This window comes from Gopherus evgoodei, chromosome 11 (genome assembly GCF_007399415.2).
Source record: "Gopherus evgoodei ecotype Sinaloan lineage chromosome 11, rGopEvg1_v1.p, whole genome shotgun sequence".
In the NCBI taxonomy this organism is placed as follows: domain Eukaryota; kingdom Metazoa; phylum Chordata; order Testudines; family Testudinidae; genus Gopherus; species Gopherus evgoodei.
Window position 1 is genome coordinate 27,753,327 of NC_044332.1, and position 22,592 is coordinate 27,775,918.

General features: G+C 40.6%; 1 protein-coding gene across 6 annotated transcripts in view; it reads right to left on the reverse strand.

The window, feature by feature from the left end:
• Positions 1-550: 550 nt before the first annotated feature.
• The window catches only part of MYO1B (myosin IB), a 243,668-nt gene continuing 221,626 nt past the window's right edge, over positions 551-22,592 (reverse strand). For 5 of the 6 annotated variants that reach the window (XM_030580337.1, XM_030580339.1, XM_030580338.1 and 2 more), the window contains 7 exons: positions 20,612-20,686; positions 20,097-20,231; positions 18,797-18,903; positions 14,829-14,961; positions 13,076-13,228; positions 11,692-11,819; positions 551-1,830 (listed from right to left, as the gene is read on the reverse strand). In XM_030580337.1, coding sequence (XP_030436197.1) covers positions 1,707-1,830; positions 11,692-11,819; positions 13,076-13,228; positions 14,829-14,961; positions 18,797-18,903; positions 20,097-20,231; positions 20,612-20,686 — 855 coding nt within the window. In that variant the 3' untranslated portion in view covers positions 551-1,706. Of the gene's footprint in view, positions 1,831-11,691; positions 11,820-13,075; positions 13,229-14,828; positions 14,962-18,796; positions 19,441-20,096; positions 20,232-20,611; positions 20,687-22,592 lie in introns of those variants that run through there. The other variant, XM_030580340.1, reaches the window with a different exon arrangement.

Here is a 22,592-nt window from a genome sequence, read left to right on the forward strand (position 1 = left end):
GCATGTAAGGAGTGTATGTGAAGCCCTGGTGACTCTGCTGCAATAAGTAGTAGTATTTTAATACTGAAAGTCTACATTACAATAGAACAACTACATAAGGAAACCTTCATATATACTACATAACTTCACCAACACGAGAGTAACGAGACTCTGAACTTTGCTTTATCTTTACTTTATTTATGCTTGGGCTTTCAGCATTGCACAGCTGGTGTCTTAACCTGTCTTTGAAGGCAGGGATTTGTATCAGCCTGCAAGCACACAATACTTCTCAACTGTCCTTGCATCAACAAATCAAACAATTACATTCAACAAACCCTTCACTTGAGCAGTTACCTCTATCTAAAAACTCAAAATATGTCCCCGTAAATCCATGCTTTCAGCTAATGCCTCTGGTTTATAAAAGATTAATTGCAGTCAGTTATACTGAAAGTTTATAATGCAGTTCTTGATTGTAAAGTGTTTCTGTGCACATATTACATCAGGCACAAAAAAAAAACTTACACAAATTTTGAAATACAAAAATATGGTTATAACATAAAAGTACCAAACATCAGAGAATTAGGACAATTTTATTATTATATCATTAATTTATGTACATCATCCCCCAGAATTACGAAACTTTTAAATCCTAAGTACGTTTCCCAAATTGACAACTGTAGTGTACATTCTAAAAAACTGCAAATTAAAACCACAAACCTACTTTCATCCCTACATCATCTATGCAGGCTGTACCAATCATCTCTCTCTTACACACAAAAGTGTATTATAAATAATTTTTCACAAAATGTCATGAGTGTTTTATTGCACATTGTACATGCCCATATCTGAAAAAGACTAACTCTTCAAATAACAACTGAACAGTTTAAATACCCTGCAGTTTTCATTATTCATACTACCGCATTTTTTCAGGATCTAATGTGAACCAGTAATTTAAGGAAAAAAGCAGAATAGAAAATATGCTCTGAATTATATAGCTTTTGTGAATGAAAGAAATATGTTGTTGCCACCTTAATAATTCTATTCTGCTTCCTACTGTATAGTCATTAAAAATATCTGACCTAATTAGAAAGCCTGTTTTGAAACACCAGCTTCTTTACTGCAAATAAAAACCATATGCATATGCTGCATAGGCAGTTATACATTCCTTCTGCTTTGCAGAATTAGGTTTTCCTGCACTATATTCTGTTAAAAGATCAAGTTACATGCCTCTTAAAACTGTTTACAATTAAAGTTACTGTTTCAGTCTCATGATTTTACCACTCTCTCTAATGGTAGCAAACAATTAACCCTTCAGCTCACCAGCACAGATTGGCATAAAAATGCAAGGGGCAGAAATTACCAATAAGCATCATGTCTTTTATGATGCAATCTATATATCTTCCATTAGGCAGATATCTAGTCCAATGAGTATTAATAGTTTTTCCATTAATATGTGGGTTTATGGTATGCTGTACTAAAATGTGATGGCTAAACATAGAACACATATCATATGCAACAGATATTTGTCAGTTCATAAAATGCTGCCACTGGACAAAATGTACATTTTGAGGGTTAAAACTACTGTATTAAGAAAGATTTAAAAGCTTATTAGTCAAATATTTTGCCAAGGGTTTCTAAAGCTATTAGCCACTGGCAGCCCAAAAAACTAAAAATTGCACTATAACAAAAAAAAACAAGTCCATGAAAGGTAGAGGGACCAACTGCAGTTAAGGTACAGCAACTTCAAGGAGCCGGTTGTTTTTTCGTTTACAAGTTGGGATGTTGCCATTTTTCTGGTTGCCTTGTATAAACTTCACACATACTTTGTCTTGTTTAAATTGAACCAGGAACCTATGAGACAGAAGAAAATGGGTTTTAATTAAGAGTGGAAAAACCATGTGTACAGCAAATAGTCGTTTGTGCAAGACTCTCTTTCATTAGCTACTGTAACAAGAAAAAAGTAAATGCTATTACCTCATGAAATTGTTTATAGTTATAAAAGAGGGTTAGAAACTAGAAAATATGTTATTAGTTTTGTCCATTTATGCTCCCTTGTGTTCAATTATCTTTCACTGTCTTCAAACTCTAGATTTTTGCAGTGCCAGTTTAGAAAAGGAACATTCAGAATGGTCTGTTTGAAAAAGTGTGATTAATACATGAAAGTATCAAAGTGACAAGTAACAATACTTAGCATCATTCAACACTGCTGTTTAATACACCCCCAGAATATTAGCCTGAGAAACACCAGTCAAGGATGGTGAAGGTATATTTAATCCTGCCTCAGTGCTAGAGGAAGGACTAGATGACCTCTTAAGGTCTATGTTTAAAGTACAGTACGGATATATACCAATTAATCCTCAATACGCTTCATTGGTAAGTGGGTAAATAAGAGCCCTATTTTACAGGTGGGCAAACAGAGAAATGTAGAAGGACTCACCTAGGACCACACGTTGAATAAGGGGCAAAACAAGGACCTGCCAATTCCTAGCACTGTGCTCATTTCTCCAGACACCATCTGATGGTCCTGTGTATACTATAACTGCTCTATAGACCCAAACATCACTACCTTTCCCCCTACAGTATTTTATTTCTTCCCCTTTCTAGCTACCATTTAAGATCAAGCAATCTAATCGCCTATAGGTGTGATATCCAGCACAATAATTCCTATCAGTATATTACATCCAATATAAAACATAGGCACATCAGAGTCATCACGTCTGATTGTGCTATGTCAGCAGATTTGTCAGGATCCAGAGAAGTGATGCTCTTTAATCATAGTTTCAATATAAGATAAGATTGAACAAGTTTACCCCTAAGAACCATTTCAAAGATATAAAACGTAAAATAATGTCTTCTAAATTGAAAGAGAGGATGACCTATTACGAAGGGATTTTATAGTCTGCTGAAGAGCAACTTGCTTTCCCTGTTGCTGCTGATCTTCATGATATAAAACTCAGGTATTCTGACTGTCCACAATGAACATAATTTCAGAGATGCAAATCCACTTATTGATCTACCAAAGGTTAACATCTAGATTACATGCACCAAATAATAAAAAAGGTCCTGTGACAAGGCCACTCTTGTAAACAAAGTTTTTAAAAATTAAAACAAGATGTATAGACGTATATTACGGGATTTCTTGAAAATATCTTATCTACATTGTTTCTTGAGAAAACTTCCTAAAATAAATATGCGCTGTTTCCCTCCACTGCTAGTAGTTTTGGGGTGTAGAATTCTACACCCATTAACCATTTGCTGAGATAGGGTCACATGGCTAACACACAGAAATCTTAGTCCAGGTTAAAAATGATGTGACAACATATCTAGGGGAAAGAGATCTTGTATTTGAGACATTTACAATTATTCCCCACTTACTGCAGCACTGGAACAGATCTCCTTGTTCTTCTACTGGTTTTCCAAAACACTTCTCTAACTATATCCATTGGCATAAATGCTAAAATATCAAATTCCCAAGGCCTGCAGACTATTTCAAAGATGATAATGTTATTCAAGTAGTAAATAACCTTAAAAATATAGTTAAGTGTAGTGTGGCATAAAACTAGCCTGCATAACCACTACACAAGAAAAACAACGAGGGGTCCTGGTGGCACCTTAGAGACTAATACATTTATTTGGGCATAAGCTTTCGTGGGCTAAAACCGACTTCATCAGATGTATGGAGTGAAAAATACAGTAAGCAGTCAGTATATATATCATAGCACATGAAAAAATGTGAGTTGCCTTGTCAGGTGGGGGTTAGTGCTAATGAGGCCAATTCAATTAAGGTGGAAGTGGCCTATTTTCAACAGTTGACAGAAAGGGGTAAATATCAAGAGACGGAAAATTACTTATGAAGTGCTAATGAGGCCAATGCAATCAAAGTGGATGTCGCCCATTCACTATACAATAGATTTCTGTCTGGGGAAAAGTGGAATAAAGATTGTGGTAATCTAACAGTCAATACACATATTGGTAAATGCTTTAGGGTCCCAGAAGTTTTGCCCAACAGTATTCCAAGTAGCCATTAAGACTGAAGTTAATACAGAAAAGGATCTTTCTTATTTTATACCAGGGTGTTGCATTAGAACTCTGATCTGTAAAAGGTAACCCAACCTGCAGCACATTTAAAGAAAAGATAGTTTTACTGGGTATAATGAAAAAATCTGGAATCCTCATTTGATAGAGAAAATATTCTAGACGTACAGAACTTACGATTTCTGGAGAATTTCTCTTGTAGATAAACAGTTAGGTACTTTTATGACCATCATTATTGTAGTATCTGAGTGCCTCACAATCTAATGTATTTATCCTCACAACACTCTCTGGAGTAGGGAATTGCTAACATACCCATTTGACAGATGGGGAATGGAAGCAGAGAACTTCTGAGTGACTTTTCCCTGTGTCATACAGGAAATCAGTGGCAAACCGAGGTTTCCTTGAACCCCAGTTTCCCAAGTCCCAGGCTAATGCCCTAACCCTTGGACCATCCTCATCAGAAATATAATAAAGACCATATTCAGCTGCTTCCTGCCCCAGAGGGACTGTTTACAGGAAATTAAGTTGCACAGACTGGTAAGGCACCAAAATTATGAACATCTGGATTGCTTCCATTCTGTGTTTCTGGAGTCTAGTAACCTTCATATTTCTTACTCTGTCAGCTTTCACAGTTCTCTGTTTAGTGGTAATATACATTTCACAGCCCCTTCTCAGCCATCTGCAAGTTTCTGATAGCTGCTTCCTGCAGTCCAGAATCGATTAAATTCTGTAATCTGGTTTCTCTAACCCTTCATTTTCTACTGAGAGGGGAAAAAACTCCCTTGCAATCATCCAGTTGCTTAAAAACCATCAATATACCTTTATTAAGCCTCTCTGAATTTCACCACCACCACATATAGCGAAGGGGTATCAGTAAACAAGATAGCATCATATCATTGTTTGGCTCTTCCACAATTCCCATTGACCTAAACTAGGTCTTCTGTAATAGGCAGATTTTCCTTTCAGCATCTTTAAGAGGTTTTCCAGTAGAGGCCAAAAACTTCAAAGAATTTTTCCCTTCAGCCGGAAATCACAAAATCAAGCTATATTTAAAGCTCAGGGGAAGAAGCAGCTTGAGCTTTGCAGAGCTTCCACTCAGTACATTTTTCCTGCTGTACAATACCAGATGCTGAAGAGTCTCTTGCTCAGAGCTCCCAGCCATGTAGCATCTAGAAAATGCCACTAAGCGCCTACATCCACAGGCTGTGTCACCAGTGCTGCACTTTCCTTGATGTTCTGACCTCTTGAAACAACCCCCTGCAGCTGGCCCACCATGTTTTGTGAGAATTTTGCTGATAAAAATGACAATACAGAAGATAGATAACCCCATTTCAGCACATCTGATTGGTTCAGCAGTTAGCCCCCTCCTGTGACAATAAATAAATGCAAATACACTGCAATGGAAAACTATTTCCCCCCACCCCCAACTGAAAAAATAGCTGATGGGGCATAATCACAGGTCAATGGTATTCTTGCCTGCAGGTATTCTTGCCTCCCTTTCCAAGGAGCAGTGCACAGCAGAGACTAAGAACCTGGCACATAGTTTTCCCTCAGTTCCTAAGCATGCAGCTGTGTTCAGATCTACACTTCAGAAGGGACAGCGCAGCAATATTTCACCATCACTGAACATGGTGCTACTATGAAGTTCTTCACATACTTTTGTGTGGATAAATTCAAGAACAACATATACCCGAAGGGTTTTAATTTCCAAGACAACAGATCCACAAGCAAAAATGCAAGCCTCTGTGAAGACAGATAGTTAACAGGAATGATGACAAGATCTCAATCCTCAGACAGGCCACACAAGTGCACTGAACAGTCTAACATGCATGCTGGAATGTGATTTTGATAGCACATGCCTCTCCACTGAGCATTAAATAAGATCCTTATTAGGAATTGCCTCAACATTTTAAGATGCTAAGGGCACCTATACTTATGGTTGAGTAAATTTAATTGCACTTTTTATAGTACTAAGAAAAAAGTTGATATTTTCAGATGAAGAGCAACAACTGAAGAACAACATCTGAAGAAGTGGGTTATTTTTTTTTTACCCACGAAAGCTTATGCCCAAATAAATCTGTTAGTCCTTAAAAGTGCCACTGGACTTCTCGTAGCAACAACTCTGATTTTTCAAGTTAACCCTACATTTCAGCATCTATCAGCTCCATAAACTGTACTTATTACTGGAACTTTAGGCAGCAATCTATGGTTAAGTGAGCAACAGCACATGAAGGGTTCAAGTTTTGCCTAGAGAAATTGTTAATTTCACTAATGCTAAAAGAAGGCTCCTCAGTTACTGCACAGGGTGAGTTTCTTCCACATGTGTGTCCCTGTGGGTGCTCCACTTCAGGTGTCAGTGCGTCCTGGCGCCGTTGATCAGAGATCTTTGGTAGCGGTGCCCAGCTGGGACACGCGCGCGCAGTTGGTGTCCCGTGGCGTCGTTGGAGTCTGTTTGGCACACATGCGTTTCGACCCCCTCAGTTCCTCTCCACCGTAGAGTCCTTTAAGTCGAACTCCAAAGTAGAGGGGAGGAGGGTGAGTAGTGGAGCATCCACAGGGACACACATCTCAAAGAACATCAGTTACTGCACTGTCTCTTCTTCTTCGAGTGGTGCTGCTGTGGGTGCTCCACTTCAGATGAATGTAGAGCAGTACATGCTATCGTTGGGGGGGACTTTGGAATTGTGGGTTTGGCAGTGGCAGCCAGTACTGTCTGATCTACTATAGCGTCTGCACTGGCGTCTTGTATGCTGACGACCATGTGGTGGCTTTGCATATGTCAATAATGGGTATGTCGTGTAGGAATGCTACCGATGTTGATGCAGCTTGAGTGGAACGAGTTCTGATGCCGTCAGGATGTTCAACGTCGTGGATCTGGTAGCAGGATCTAATACAGCTGGAGATCCACTTGGAGAGTCACTGTTTCAAAACAGCAGCTCCTTTGGAGTGTTCTGCAGTAGATACAAAGAGTCTAGGTGATTTACTAAATTATTTTTGTTCTGTTCAAGTAGAAGGCAATCGCCTTTCTACATCGAGGGTATGAAGTGCTGCTTCCTATAGGGTTTTGGGTAAAAAGTGGGGAGGTGTATCAGCTGGTTAAGGTGGAAAGAGGACACGCTACCTTTGACAGAAATTTAGGGTGGGGTTGCATCATGATCTTGTCCTTAAAGAACTTAGTGTACTGGGAGGTTGGCCATGAGTGCACTTAATTCCCCGACCTATCTGGCTGATGTGAAGGTCACAAGGAATGCAACCTTCAGCAACCTTCATGGACGTGTGGAGTAAGGAGGAGATGGCTATCAGTTCAAAGAGAGGTCTCATGAGGCCCCTAAGGTCAAGGTTCAAATTCCAGGTGGGTGTGGGGGAGTAGACTTCAAGATAGAGGTTTTGGAGTCCAGTAAGGAAGCATTTTTTAGTAGGGTGTGTGAAGACAGAGGTGCCATCCAGTTTCTCGTGGAAGGCATTGATTGCTGCGAGATGAACTCTGATGGAGCTGAGTGATACACCTTTGTTTCTGAATTCTAAAATGTAGTCTAGGATATCGGGAAGGGGTGTGAGGCAGGGCGCGAGAGCTTTCTCTAAGCACATCATCGAGAAATGTTCCCACTTTTGGAGGTAAGTATTGTAGGATAAGTTTCATCTCCTGTGTAATAACATGTGTCTGACTTGCTCTGAACAGGCTAGTTCATGCAATTGGAAACAAATTGGAGCCAGACTGTCAGATGAAAGTTACTCCAGTTGTGGATGGAGGATGCGCTGTCACTCTGGGAGAGGAGGTCCGGTCTCATTGGGAGAGTTCTTGGAGGGCAGATCGACATGCGAAGCAGGTAAGAATAACATGTCTGGCCCACGTCAGGGTGATAAGTATGACCTCGGCCTCGTCATCCCTGATGTTGCGGAGAACTCTTGTGTATTAGAGGAATTGAAGGGAATGCATACCTAAGTGTCCTGATCCATGGGATTAGGAATGCGTCTCCCAGAGAGCCAGTTCCGAGTACTGCTCTGGAACAAAATAATTGGCATTTGTGGTTCCTTGTTCTGGCAAACAGATCTATCGAAGGAGAGCCCCAAAGGGAGAATAGGTGGGACGTGACTGTAGGATTTAGTTCCTATTTGTGTTCCTGTGAAAAGTGTCTGCTGAGGGTGTCAGCAGTGGTGTTCTGACACCCCGGATAGGTATGAAGCCATGATATTTATGCGATGGCGTATGCACCAGTTCCAAAGTTTGATGGCTTCTATGCACAGGGAGTGTGATCTTGCTCCCTCCTTGTCTGTTGAAGTAGAACACGCATGCAGTATAGTCCATAGGTACTCAAATAGATTTGTTTAGAATGAGTGGGAGGAAGTGAAGGCAGGTGTACCTGACAGCTCAGAGTTCTAGGAGGTTTATATGCAGATGGGCCTCCGGTGCAGATCACCTGCCTTGTGTCGTGTGGTGTTGCAGGTGTGCATCCCAACCTACCAGGGAGGTGTCCGTGGTGAGCACGAGTGCGGGGGGATTTTGGCAAAAGGGAACTCCTGTGCTTATATTTCCCTTTCCGTCCACTAGTGCAGTAAGTTCAGCACGTTTGCGGGTGGAGTTATCATCATATGGAAACTATGCTTGGTGGGTTTGTATACAGAACTCAACCAGCCCTGTAAGCACCTCATGCGTAGTCTGGCATGTTTCACCACGAACGTGGCAGCTGCCATGTGGCCCAGAAGTTGCAGACACGTTCTGGCTTCGACCCTTGGGCAGATGGACACCATGTGTATGAGGTGTTTGATAGTGAGGAACCTGGCCTGTGGGAGGAAGGCTCTGGCAAGGATCAAGTCCACATAAGCCCCAATGAACTCTATGTAAGTGTCATAGTGGACTTTTGGAAGTTTATTTGCAGTCTGATCCTTTGGAAAAGAGCGATGGTCGACTGTGTTGCTGTTTGCATTTCTTCGCACGACTAGCCCTTGATGAGGCAGTCGTCCAGGTATGGGAAAAATATGATCCTTTGTGTAAGTGAGCTGCTACCACTGCAAGTGTCTTGGAAAACACCTGCGGTGCAATGGACAGACCTAATCGAAACACTCTGTGTTAGAAATGGTTGTGCGCCACTGTGATCCGTAGGAATCGTCTGTGTGCTGGGTGTATTGAAATATAGAAGTTTGTGTCCAGTCCCCTTGTTCCAGCGCCGGTATTATCATGTCCAACATTACCATTCTGAATTTTTGGGAGTGGACGAATTTATTGAATCGTCGCAGGTCTAGAATGGGTCGCCATCCTCCGCTTTTCTTCTGGTTCAAGAAACAGTGGGAGTAAAATCCCTTCCCTTTGTGTTGTGCTGGAACTCACTCCATTGCACCTAAGAGGAGCAGGTGAGTTACTTCTTCCTGAAGTAGGTGTTCGTGAGGGTGGTCCCTGAAATAAAGGGGATGGAATAGCCCGACTGCACTATTTCCAGGACCCAGCAATCCTGTGTGATGTTTTGCCAAGCATGGTGGAAGCGCTGGAGGTGATGGCCAAAAGGGCAAGTAGGCGCTGGTGGTAAGGAGTGGATGCTCAGATCCTCGACCAAGATTTCAAAATTGCAGTGTGTTGCCCGACTGGTGGGAGGTAGGTTGTTCAGACTGGGTTTGTCGATGCCTGTTAGCCCTGCCGTGGGACCTCCTTGTGCCGTACTGCTTGGAATATGGGTGGTTGCATTGCTGCGGGCGAGACCTCTGGTAAAGCTGGTATCTCTTTCGCCTGGAAGGAGGGGTGTAGATCCCTAGTGTTCAGAGGGTGTCCGGTGCCAGCGGAGTCGCTGGTGCCAGGGCTCTTTGCACAGATGGCACAAACTCTGGCATGGGTGCTGGAACCTGTGGTGCCTGGGAGACCTGGCCATGATGCAGTCTTGACTGCTTACATTTCTGCACCATATGCCCGGTGCTGGAGGTGTTGGGAATGCTGCAGGTGCTGACCTCTGAGGCAGTCGGCACCGCTGGCAAGGACCTAGTTGGGGACCATGTCTTTGTGCCTGGTTCCCTGTCTGTTGAGGTTGAGGCTCTCTTCATCATCTCGTGACAGGGTGGTGCTAGGCTCTTGGTCAGTTCCAACGTGGTCAGAGAGCACCTAGAAGAGGGTTTTGTTTTGCCCATCTCCAAATCAGGTTGGAGGGATTTCTCCATAAGAATCATCTTTAAAACGCAGATCTCTGTGAGCTCTGTTTTTTAGATTATTGCAGTGGACGCACTTAGTTGGGACGTGTATCTCACCGAGGCATTTGACACACCAGGAATGTCCGTCCAAGCATGGTATGAGGCTCTTGCAAAAGTAGCATTTTTGAAACCAGGAGACCCTGGTATCTTTAATGTGGCCCACTGAAGAAGGTCTAAGAACAAGACTGTAACGGAGTTCACTCCAAAAGGGGGGAAAGGGGTTAAGAAAAACTAGGGTTTTTTTTGTTTTTTTGGGGGGGAGAGATGGGTGTTTGTTTTGTTTTTAGTGAGCTCTATGCAACTATCTAAAGGTAGGGTAGTAACTGGAGAGGTTTTATCTAAATAAAACTAATTTTCTCTCAAAATAGGAGAAGAGGTTCAGCACTGCCCCGAGTTCCATCTTCAGTCGAGGATGGTTGAGAAGGAACTGAGGGAGTTGAAACACGCATGCGCCAAACAGACTTCAACAATGCCGCGAGACGTCACCTGTGCACGTGCAGCCCAACCAGGCACTGCTACTGAAGACCTTCAATCAATGGCGCTGGGACGCACCAACACCTGAAGTGGAGCACCCACAGGGACACACATCTTGAAGAAATAAGGACAGATTCTGCTTCCTTTATTCAAAAGGAACAGTACCTTACTCTATGAGCAGTCCCACTGTAATCAGTGGCATTACTCACAGAGCATGCTTCTACTCCACATAAGCAAATGTGGCAGAATCAGGCCTTAAGTCCAAAAACAACTGGTGATCTATTTCTTAACAGACCTTGCACTTAATCAATAAAAGCTAATTTACATGGCAACTTTACTCCATGCTTATAACATTGATACTCTGAATCTTACCTAAGAGACCAAAACATGAAACAGAACTCAATGGACACAATTTATAATTGGAGACTCCAGTTTTCTGCTTAAGCCACAAACAACTGATTAAACATCAACAGGAATTTTAAGTAACATACAACACTGAAAAAGAAGGTAAAAGATGTTTCAGATGAACTGACATCCTATTAATGTTTTGTCTCTGTCAATTACAGCCTGTATTGTTTCCTGTCATGTTCTCCATGATTCATTATTTGGTCACACATAGTAGCAGCATGTAAAGCTGCTTATGTATGTGGTTTACACACAGTGTGAAAACATAAATCTATACAAGGAAAAGATGGTTTTAAATTTAATTTGTTTTTATTTAAATTTCACTGATAATGAAATAGCATTTCTGCTCAAATGTATAGTCTCATTTCAAACAAACCTAAAAAACAAAGAATTTCTCTACTAAGTTTCAAGGCTCTAAAATAGCCAAAAACGAATACTGGAAATAAACACAGACAGAAACAGAAAACTGGAATCCTTGATTACGAGTTATTTTTCTGTCATCAGAAAAAAATCCCAGTTACATAAACCTTGTTTATCCAAGGTTACATTTTTGACTGATGAACCTATCGGCATGCTGCACTGAAGGAAATATCCTTTTAAAAATGAGCAAAAAATAAACAAACATACTCATCAGAAATCTCAATGTTGAGCTTCTGTTTGGTCTGGCTGAGAGTGGTGCGGTAAAGCTTGGTGGCCATTTCAATAAGATGATCGCTGCTGAACAGGAAATCCCCTTTACCAGCTGCTCCTGAGCCCTAAAACGGAAGGAAATGTAGTTAGTATCAGCACAGATAGACTCAGAGGAATCCTGTAGAGTTTTATATAGGTAAGCAGACTTTAGAACCCCTCCTTCTTATGCCACCCCCCAAAATGCAAAACATAAGGATCAAATACCAGTAAAGCACATCACTGGGCAAGGCAGGGTAGCAAGGAGGTTTCCTGTCACCACCAAGTGCCAGTATTTTGACGCTGAAGTTAAAAAGGAACGCCATCCAAGTTTTGGGCTTCAAATATGACGCAACCTTAAACCTGTTAGAATCTGATAAGAAAGCTCCATGGGATTCTAACTATCAAGGTAGGTTCCCCCTCAGCTCAAAGGAAAGCCACTAAACTTTGTAGATCCTACAGAAATGTACTGTTTGAGTCTCCCTCTGCTGGCTATATCACAGCAATTCACACTATATCATAGGAACTGAAACCAACTCTTGATACTAGCACACAGAAAAAGACGTTCTGGCATGACAGGGCACCACTATATGAATTGAATTTGTTCAACAAAACAGCTATTCTATCAGCTCCATTTAAGAAAGAAAACACTGAAAGAACAGATTTTTAAGAGGGTTCTACAATCAGTGAAGAGAAACAAAGTACTTGTAGATTCTTTTAGATTGGTAACTAAATTAGTGATATAATAATGTACATTTCTTCGAGCGCCCATCAAGGGGATGAATGGCAAAGTTAGTGATGAAGAATGGAGAGAGTAATATGAAGTGAACAATAAAAATGTGGTAAAAATATTCTCAATAAGTTTTTAAAAGCCTAGGTATAGAAGTTAATACATTTTTTCAGAAGAAAAAAGGGGATGATATATAATCTAAACGTCCTGCTTCCCCTAAAGAGCAGAAACACATTTACTAATCTGTTCATTATACTTCAGTTACACTGAAGAGTCAGGGAAAGCTATACGAGGGGTTAAAAAGCTAAGGACAAGCTTTCACTATGAATAAAAACCAGACTAAAGGGCCATTTTACAAATGGAAAAAGTCTAAACCCTGAAAAGGCTGAAGCAAATCACTAGGTCTCATTTTCACAAGCGAATTGTCACCTATTATTTAACAGTTCCACTACCTGGTCTTTAGTAATCTTAAACCTACCACTTCATAGATGTGGCAAACGTTTAGACAGCTGTTTTAACCATATATGCTAACACCACAAGACTTAGTGTTTTAAAATAATTTCTTCTCAGACAGTATACGTTTGCTTGATAATTTATTACAGATTTAAACTCTACCTCTTTGAGGTGCACAGCAAAAAAGCCATCATTTTGAGAGCTCATGGACACTTTAGTAACATCACCCAGAGGGACCTCTGACTTGATATGTCCAGACTTTTGATCAGCAAGGAGGACATTATTTTTTGTTAACAAGAAAATCCTGGATGCACACTGTAAAATAAGAAAATGAAAAACATTATCTATTCAAACACACAGAGATGAAGACTCTACAACAGAGTAACCATTAGGAAAACAAACAGTTCATACAACTAAGAACTGTGGCTCAAATTTTCAAACCTGAGTGTTTTAAGTTCAGCAGGAGCTACAGTTTGATCGTCTCTGAAAATGTGGTCACCTTTAACTGCCTTCTTATCGATCCAAAAGTCTAATTCACCCCCAGTTATTCATTTTGACCCCTATGCTTACATGTATAAACACAATGCTTTTAATTGTAAGTTTATAGATTTACAATCTGAAAATGGAAAGTCAGAATACATATATAAATGAGAATAACCCTGATTCTTCATTCCTTGTGCACTGCAAATGTCTACTGAAATCAACATACATTTTGGGGGCAGAGTAAATGCAGTATCAAGCACATATATTTGTGTGCAACACTACATGTACCAAAATGCTTATATATTTTAAATACTACCGCATATACTTGATCATAAGCCAGTCCGTTTATAAGCCGACCTCCGCAAGATGGATAAGTAAAAGTGGAAAATTTTTATGACCCGTTCATAAGCCGATCCTATAATTCAGCAGTCAGCAAACTTTGGCTCCCGAGCCATCAGGATAAGCTGCTGGTAGGCTGAGATGGTTTGTCTACCTCGAGCGTCTGCAGGCACGGAGGAAAACCTAAGTAAACAAAGTGTCCCACTGCTTATCCTGATGAGCTGGGACAGCAACTGGTGGGGAAATTTTTTGAGGGGGAGAAGCCAGAAGTCAGGGGAGTAACCCCTGTGACCACCCCCCACATGAACCCACCCCTAGCCCGGAACCCCCCCCACTCTCCCCATCCCATCCCTTCCCACTTTATCTGGGGAGGGCCAGAGCAGCCTGCTCTGGCGGCTCAGACTGGGCAGAGTGGTCCTAGCCTGCTCTGGGGGGCGGGGCCGAGCGGCGGAGCTGCAGCCTGCCAGCCCCGGAGCTGCAGCTGCTTTGGAGGCTGGGGGGAGAGCAGCATGGCCAGAAGTGGAGACACTCTGGCCCTACCTCTTCCCTTCTTGTTCTGCTGCCTCTGTTGGGGGGACAGACTGTGTCCCACATCTCCCTCTCTATACCCGTTCATAAGCGACCCCCTTCTCTGGTGCTCCTCTTTCCTTCAATTTGGCTTATAAACGAGTATATACGGTATGTTGTACTCCGCTATCATCTCATAGAACTATTCTCCTAATATACAGCTAAGGATTTTTTCTAAACAACAACATTTTTTTGACATTAGAAACATACTTATCCTAAAAGAATTCCACACTTCTACCGTCTAAAATAGATAATTTAATAAGAACAGTTATGAAAGAAAATTACCATCAATTAATAACTAATACCTGCCTCTTATGCAGCAGTTTTCATCAATAGATCTCAAAACGCTTTGCAAGTGAGGTAAGCATCAATATCTCCATTTTACAGATGGGGAAACTGAATAAATAAGCATTTTATTACCTTCAGAATCATTGAGGGGAAAAATAAAATTGCCTTATATGTTAATTTACAACAAGACCTATCACATCAGAATGCCCTTTGGGATTAAACAGTGCTATTTTATTACCTTCCCATTAGCTCTATTGATTTTATTCACAACTTCAGCAATAATGATCTTTTCTTCCACAGCATCTTTGAGTTTTTTGTACTTGGGGTTCTTGCTGATTTCCAGGTAAGCCCCATGGAATGGTTGCCCAACACTATGAAAGGACAAAACAATACAGAAACACTCAAGTTAAATTTGACTTTTGGGCACAAGTAAAAAATCCCAGAACTGTCACATTCTGGTGTAGGCTTTACAATAGTGGATTGGTGCCAATGGCAGTCCCAAAGACCTTATTCATGGGTATCGTATTTACTTGCATACACTTTCCCACTTCATTGGTTGCATGATGTTTAACACAAGAATATATAAAATATCCCAGTCTCAGCACTTTGGTAGGTATTTTCCAATGGGCCTAAGCAATTTGTAAGGCATTCAACTCCCACTGATTTTCATGGGAGTTGGGTGCCTACCAGTCCTCTGTGCCTTTGCAAATCTCTCCCTGAATATACACCAGATTTGGATCTATCTCCTACTTAGTCCTATCTGACAGCATTCTGACTTCCAAAACCTCAGCTGTACATTTTAATGCATAATATTGCATTTTTCAGTCTTGAACTGTTCCTACATGAGAAGCTCACAACCAGAGATAAAGTGAACACTGCTTCTTTCTTCCTGCAGCACAAAAGGGATTTCTAAGTTCCACAGGCAGTCGTCTATTGACTGGAGGCAGACATAAAAAAAAAAAGGATGTGCCAACCAGGATCCAGGGACAGCACCCTCACAGAAATATGGCAGCCTCTACTTTTTCCAGGAGTGGGAAAGAGTAAAAAAAAATAATAATAATAAAAAATTGTTTTTTGATCTCCTCCTCTATTGTTAAGAGAAATAGAAAGAGCTGGTACAGATGCTTGAATACAGTGAAGAAAAAGATATTCCAGGATCTATTATATGAAAGAAAGGAGAAAGACTGAGCGAAACCTGGAATGAAAAGGAAGTATAAGAAAAGCAAGAGAGGTGTTACAATTAACATATTTTTAAATAAATTAAATATAAAGTTGTTGGCTGCTGATAACCTTTCCCATTAATACACAACTGTTGTATGCCTCTAAAATGCAGATAGTGTCAATTTGGGGACCTTCGAAGACCACATTTTCTCACCCTGGCTAGTGGACTTAATTGGTCTAGGTTCTTAAATTAGTAAGTACTGGGTAAGATTTTCAAGCCCTGCTTTAGGCAACAGTGCTGCACAAGAAGTAAATTTAACCAAACAAGTTTTCAAGAAACCCTAGCACCTCTCTCTCTCTCTCTCTCTGCTGCCACACAAACAAGTTAGCTGAAAATGTTTTGTAAGTCTTTAATCAGTGTGGTTTCATTTCATTCTGAATTTAGGAAGCATTTTGGTTGAAAATATAAAATATGGATTCTGGCTGAACCATGAGTTGAAGATTTAATTACAATGGGTATTGGCTTTCAGTTAATCAATTCCCCATTGCTCAAACAAGAAATCTCTCCACATTCAGATTCTGACTAGCAGGCTGGAGAGAACAGTCTAACACAAGCTACTTTTATACAAAAATAAGACACACCACAAGGTTTGTTTCCACTGAAAACTGAACTTCTAGTTCCTCAGTTCCAATCATAACTTAAATTTCAATCAAGCTTCTTTAAAGAGCCTCAGAACTGATTTTTATCAGCTTTACTGCATACAACACAAATATGCCTGCAGCCCAAAGAAAAATGTAGACATTCTTGCAATTACTTGAGCAATGTTAACTGGACAGATAGCAGCAACTGGAGACTCATCAGAAACTCCCTGGCATTTTCAGGCCTGTACCTGTCTGAAATACTGATAAGAGTATTTGTAGAGATATGTAAGATTTTACCCAGCCCAGACACTATCACTGAGTAGACAGAGTTTCTGGAATAGAAATAATTACCAAATAAACGTGACCTTGGGAAGATAAAAAGCTTTACAAGTTTCATCATTTAAAGATATTTCTTAACATGCTTAACTACAAAATAGCCTAGTCCTCACATTCCAACACTGCTTACTTTTTTCATTAATATTTTAGCATCAATTAAGCTTAAATAATGACCACAGCAAATCTGTTAGCAGCAAGTATTTTTGTTTGCTTCTTATTGTCCAAATTCTGAACAAGTGAGAAAGGCCTACAGGCTGCTGCAAAGATCATTTTCCTATCCTGCCGCTTTGACCTTGTCACTCCTCTCTTTGCAGCCTTCCACTGGCTACTCCCTTCTTTGCTGCCTCAGACATAAGCCACTTGTCTTTACTTTCAAGGCCCTTCACAACCTATCCCCACCAGAACAAGAAAGTCCTAAAAAAAAAAGCAGCCAGAATGAAGGGCAGTGGGAAGCCACAGGAGTGAGCATGGGGAGCAGGGGGTTACTGGGGGGAACTAGGAAGAAGATAAGGGCAGTGGAGAAGTTTGGGGAGCAGGGGGTAACTCTCTGCAGAGCCTGTCCTGTCTCCACGTCTTCCTTCCTCCCCCCACCCCACACACAATATCTCCTCTTCTCTTGCTAACATGCCAGTTTCCACAACAGATATTCCAGCTACCTATGCCCAGGACCTGCTCCCTGTGGAGACTCTGCTGTCCAACTCCCAACATGGCCTGGCTCCCATTCTGCCTCAGGCTCCCAGCAGCTCCATCTCTTGAGCTCCCCCACCCAGTCCTGCCTGCAGCGCCCCAGTTCCCTTCATGCTGAGTGCCCAACCCCCGGCACCTGCAGCCAGAGACGGAAAGGAGCTGCCTGGCCCAGGACCAGAGGAAGTACTGGAATGCCACTACAGCACGAATCAAGTGTGGATATCCACCTTCCCTGTCATCTCTCATTCACTATCTAAAAGGTTGATGCCTGTCTCTAAGCAGACCATGATGCCAGCCTCCATCCCCCACTTGTTACATTTTCAAACAACCACTTTCATGCTCTGTCCTGCTGCCCCACATAGTGGGGGTAGATCTCTGTAAATATCCACAAAGGCCCCTCCTTCAAACACACCTTTGCGGTGATGCCTCCAAAAAACTTAATGGTTATGCTACTAATGCACTGCGGACCACTGCTTATCAAGATGACCAATAATGCCTTCTTGTTTCCTTGTACTCTTCCCCTGGATCTATCTGCTGTCTTTTCTTTTACACTTAGATTGTAAAGCTACCTGGGGCAGTGACCACCTTTTTCTATTCTGTACTTGTACAGCACCTAGAACAGTCATGTCCTGGTCCATGACTAATGCACTTTCATGCTAGGGTAATACAAATAATCAATCATAATGAATCTGCACCGTGACACTGCAGGGCTGAGAGATGGGGTCCTTAGCGCCAATGTGAATTGTATGCTCAGATATGGAGTAGCCAAGCCATGGCTTGGTATCGTTGGGGATGGCGGGAGGGAGTAGTGGACTCCACTGGTTGTTCTCTCTCATGTAGGATGTAGGCTACTTAGCATCGCGCAGAGTGTGGGCTCCAAAGCCTTTGCCTCATTTGTGAGTGAAATTGTTAATTCCACCCCTTCACCTTGTTCCGTGGCTATTTGTTGTGGCACTCACTGCCAGATCAACAAGGCACGAGAAGGAGGCATCCAGTCCCCTTATGCAGGTTCGCTAAATGTTTTTACGCAAAGAAACATCCTTTCTGCTACATTTGGGGTCTTGGCACATGAAAACAGTCCTCAGTGTTTATATTGACAAAACTGGTGGCAGTTTCTGGGTATAATGATTCTAACAGAACACCATCAAAAATCAGCAGTTTAATATTTAATTTAGAAGCAAACTGATTTCACTGTGTAAGACTGTCAAAATAAGCTACGAGACCTCCATGTTTTGATCAAGCCAGTAATGCACAAACAAAAAATTCTCAAGGCATTTAGGATTAGCAAATTGGTCCACAAAATACATCCACAACTAGCAGTATGGGCGCAGATTATTTTTCTTTTACACTGTGAGCAGTGGTACCATAACAACTCATTACCTGGCTGGATATAAAGCCTTCTTGTCCTTGAAAAGTTCACTGGCTTCCAGTTTTTCTTCATATATAAGCTTCTGTTGATCCGTGAAATGGTCTCTGTACTTTTTACACTACAACACATGACATTTTAGAGGAATCATAAATCATTCTTTGAAATCTGCTTTAATGCAGCAGCCATCACTAATTACTATTCACTTATTGCTTAAGATACACATTCTTAGTATATTTCTGGAGTGACTCAACTCCATGCCTACATGCCACGGTAACACAGCAACCACTAGCTGAGGCACTTCAGCCTTTGCCTGCTCTACACACCGCTGCATTATATTAGACACAGAGATAATTTTAAAGAAAGTATTTCATTTAAGTATATATGGTCAGCTGACTGTACTGTCAGCTAAAATCCCAACCGTACTCCTCTGTAGGAGTTCACAAGAATAAAGCTTCAAGGTGTGTGGTTTTTGTTGTGGGGTTTTTGCCTTTTTTCTCTTTTACTATGATGTATTACAACACAGCCACTTTACATAACTGATACAATAATCAGGATCCGGCTGTTCCTTTTAGCAGGCAGAACTGTATTGCTGCAAATGTTTCATCCTGGAGTTGCTTTGAGTGGGGCCCCCTACTTTCAGCATTAACTCAACTTTCTGAAAGCAAACACAATTTAGAATATAAACATCATCAAATAATTACCAATAGTTATTAATACACATACACAAATATACACAACTATCAAAGTGTGGCTGAAGAATTTAGATCTGTTTGCACAATTCAGCATGTTCCCAATTTACCATGTTAAAAAGTTACAAGAGAATCTTTCTCCTTGACAATTTGCAGAAAATGGCATAGTTGCAAAGAGATCATAATGGACGCTGAGTGCTCACAAAGTGTCTTGTAAGCACTTAAATAGATTCTCGCCATTTTCTCCATTAACAGGTACAAAACAAATTTCAGCTAACCACAGTCACATGCATAATATTCCACTGAGTATTTCCAGTTTTAGACTGAGCGAACACCAGTCCTGGATATGAACGTAAGTATTATAAGCTACCAGTTATGCATATTCACCTCATATTAAATTGAGATCCAGGGGGAGCGGAAGTAATACACTTTACTCTTTTTTCCCTCAACCACTGAAAGGACTAGATAATGTATGGTTATGTCTGGAAGGCCAAACACAATGATAAAAACAAAGTTTATGCAAAAAAATTAGTGGCTAACATAGTAGCAAATATTTCCTAAAAATACATCCTCCATAAACAAAACTGAGGCACTCAAATCATATGACCAAAATGCACCCTACCCTCCACAAGTGGAAAATCCTCTTCAGTTCCTTGTGAGTTGAATCCAAGAAGAGGTACGGCCTTGCTGGCCAGTTTTTGTCTATTGGTGATAAAGAAGGCAGCTTATTCTTCATTTCCAAGAAGTACTTTTGCATCTGTGATAAATTGGAAGCAAGATGTTTTATTAATCTTAACCAGTAAAGATACCAAAACAATCTAGAAATGACAGGTGCTCTTCAACAGTAAGTGTTGTTATTCAACTGCAACTCCTACATTTATTAAGCCTGCTCACAAGTTTGGGAGGCTAAATTTACTGAGAAATGCTAATGATGCTTTAGGTGTAGGCTGCCCATGTCCTTAAATTCAAAGCATGTTAATATCCCTTCTTTACAAGATAAAGAACCAAATGGTCATGCTATCACCTCTGTAGTATGACGACTCCTTTACAAATATTAATACACTCATGCAGCTAACAATTCTGGCTATGCTAGAAAACAAAATTTTATATTAACCTATAATGTATATAGGTACTTACAATTTTCTGAAGTGTAAATTCATAAATTTTCCTTCCAGCGTTGGCACGGAAGAATTTCCTGTATTCTCTACGGACCTGAAACATTAAAACAAGCCTTCAGAATGAATATGTATAAATTAACATTTATCCACAAATGGTTTTAACAACGCATTGTACATTAAGGAAGTGAAATGTGAAGTTACAAGTGTGGCCAACGGAAACAACTGAAAAATCAGGCACACTCAAGATGCTGGAAATAGGTTACAGACAAAGATAAAAGTTGCCTAAAGCTGCAAAGAACTATATTAAAAGTGATACTGTAAAAAAAAAAAAAGTAGAGGACTTTCCATTATCTTTACAACTGTCAAATATGATTAAGTTGATCGCATATTGAAAATATTTTCACAGCTGTAAGCCAGGGATAAAGAGAGTGGAGCTCTTTTAGTGATAAGGATTTTATTGAATCTTAATTGCCACTGGGTCGATTTGTGAAGTATTTTGTTAATTGATGGGAGGATTTTTTTCTGTACATGCACTTGGAGGTTTTTTGATGTGTGTATTTTATAAACCTAAATAAATAAAGATAATGATAAACATTAAAGTGAATTCAGAAGAAAAGTACTATACATCAAATTTTTCATACAAGTGCTCTTAAAAAAAATACTGGTGATTGTGAAAGGAGCAGAGAAAACAGATTAATTTTGCTTAGGGTCAGACGCATGAAATAAAATTTGAGCAGAAAAAATCACGAGTAATCATTAAAAGATTTCTGATTCTACACCTCTATTGCGATATAATGTGACCTGATATAGCACTCCAGCGGATCAAAGCAAGTTCAATATAACACAGTTTCACCTATAACGTGGTAAGATTTTTTGGCTCCCGAGGACAGCGTTATATCGGGGTAGCGGTGTACTTTATATACATGATTTTTAAAGCAACTCTAAGGTAGAAAACTGAGAAACCTCTGGTATTACCACTAACCTCTCCAACTATTACACATTTGAAACCAGAATTGAGACAACACACCTTATTTGGACCTTTGTGAAATGCCCAAAATTCATGACAAGTTAGCTGAAATTCATGAACTTTTTTGCATGCCTTGGCTGAGTTAGAAGCAAACCTGTTAAAAGTTTTTAGTGGAAATCAGGAAAAACGGCTATGGTCTTGCATGGTTTTCCACACAGCAAGCTCAGTGGTTTTGGCAAATTTTGCATAGTGTTCTTGGATTCATCCGAACCAAAACCAAAGTGAAAGCCGGGGGGTGAAAACCCACAGTAGTCAAAACACAAAAGGTTCACATAGCCCCACGCCGCCAGCCCTCTCTACAGTCCTGAGCTTCTCACACAGCTCGACTCTGAGCCACCATTTTAAAAAGAAGAATTTCTCAAATGTTCTCATGAAAAAAAACCAACATTGGGGGGAAAAAACCCTTTTTAATCACACATTACTGAGATACGTTAACAGCATTTAAAGTGCTTCATTCTCTCCAAACTTTCTCCGTTCACATTTTTCTTTTCCTCTTCAGTTAATAAGGGATTTTTCCCCTTCAGTTCTACAAGGGATTTTTTTTTTAAATGAATTGCAGAAATGTTCAGTAAAACATAGAGACAGATATACCTAACTCATAGAACTGGAAGGGACCTTGAAGGTCATCGAGTCCAGTCCCCTGCCTTCACTAGCAGGACCAAGTACTGATTTTGCCCCAGATCCCTAAATGGCTCCCTCAAGGACTGAACTCACAACCCTGGGTTTAGCAGGCTCAAACCACTGAGCTATCCATCCCCCCACAAATATCTTCCTTATGCTGTTAAGGTTTAGCCCTCTCTAATTAACACACAACCACTATTGGCATGTTAGCACAGGATATTATCCACCTATAAACAGATTAACACCTTGAATCCCAGTCTGACAATATTCACTGAAAAATATTAAAAAGGTGACTTCCTTGTAATACACGGGTCCCAAATCTTACCAAGTTCTAACTGGCACTCTTTAAAAA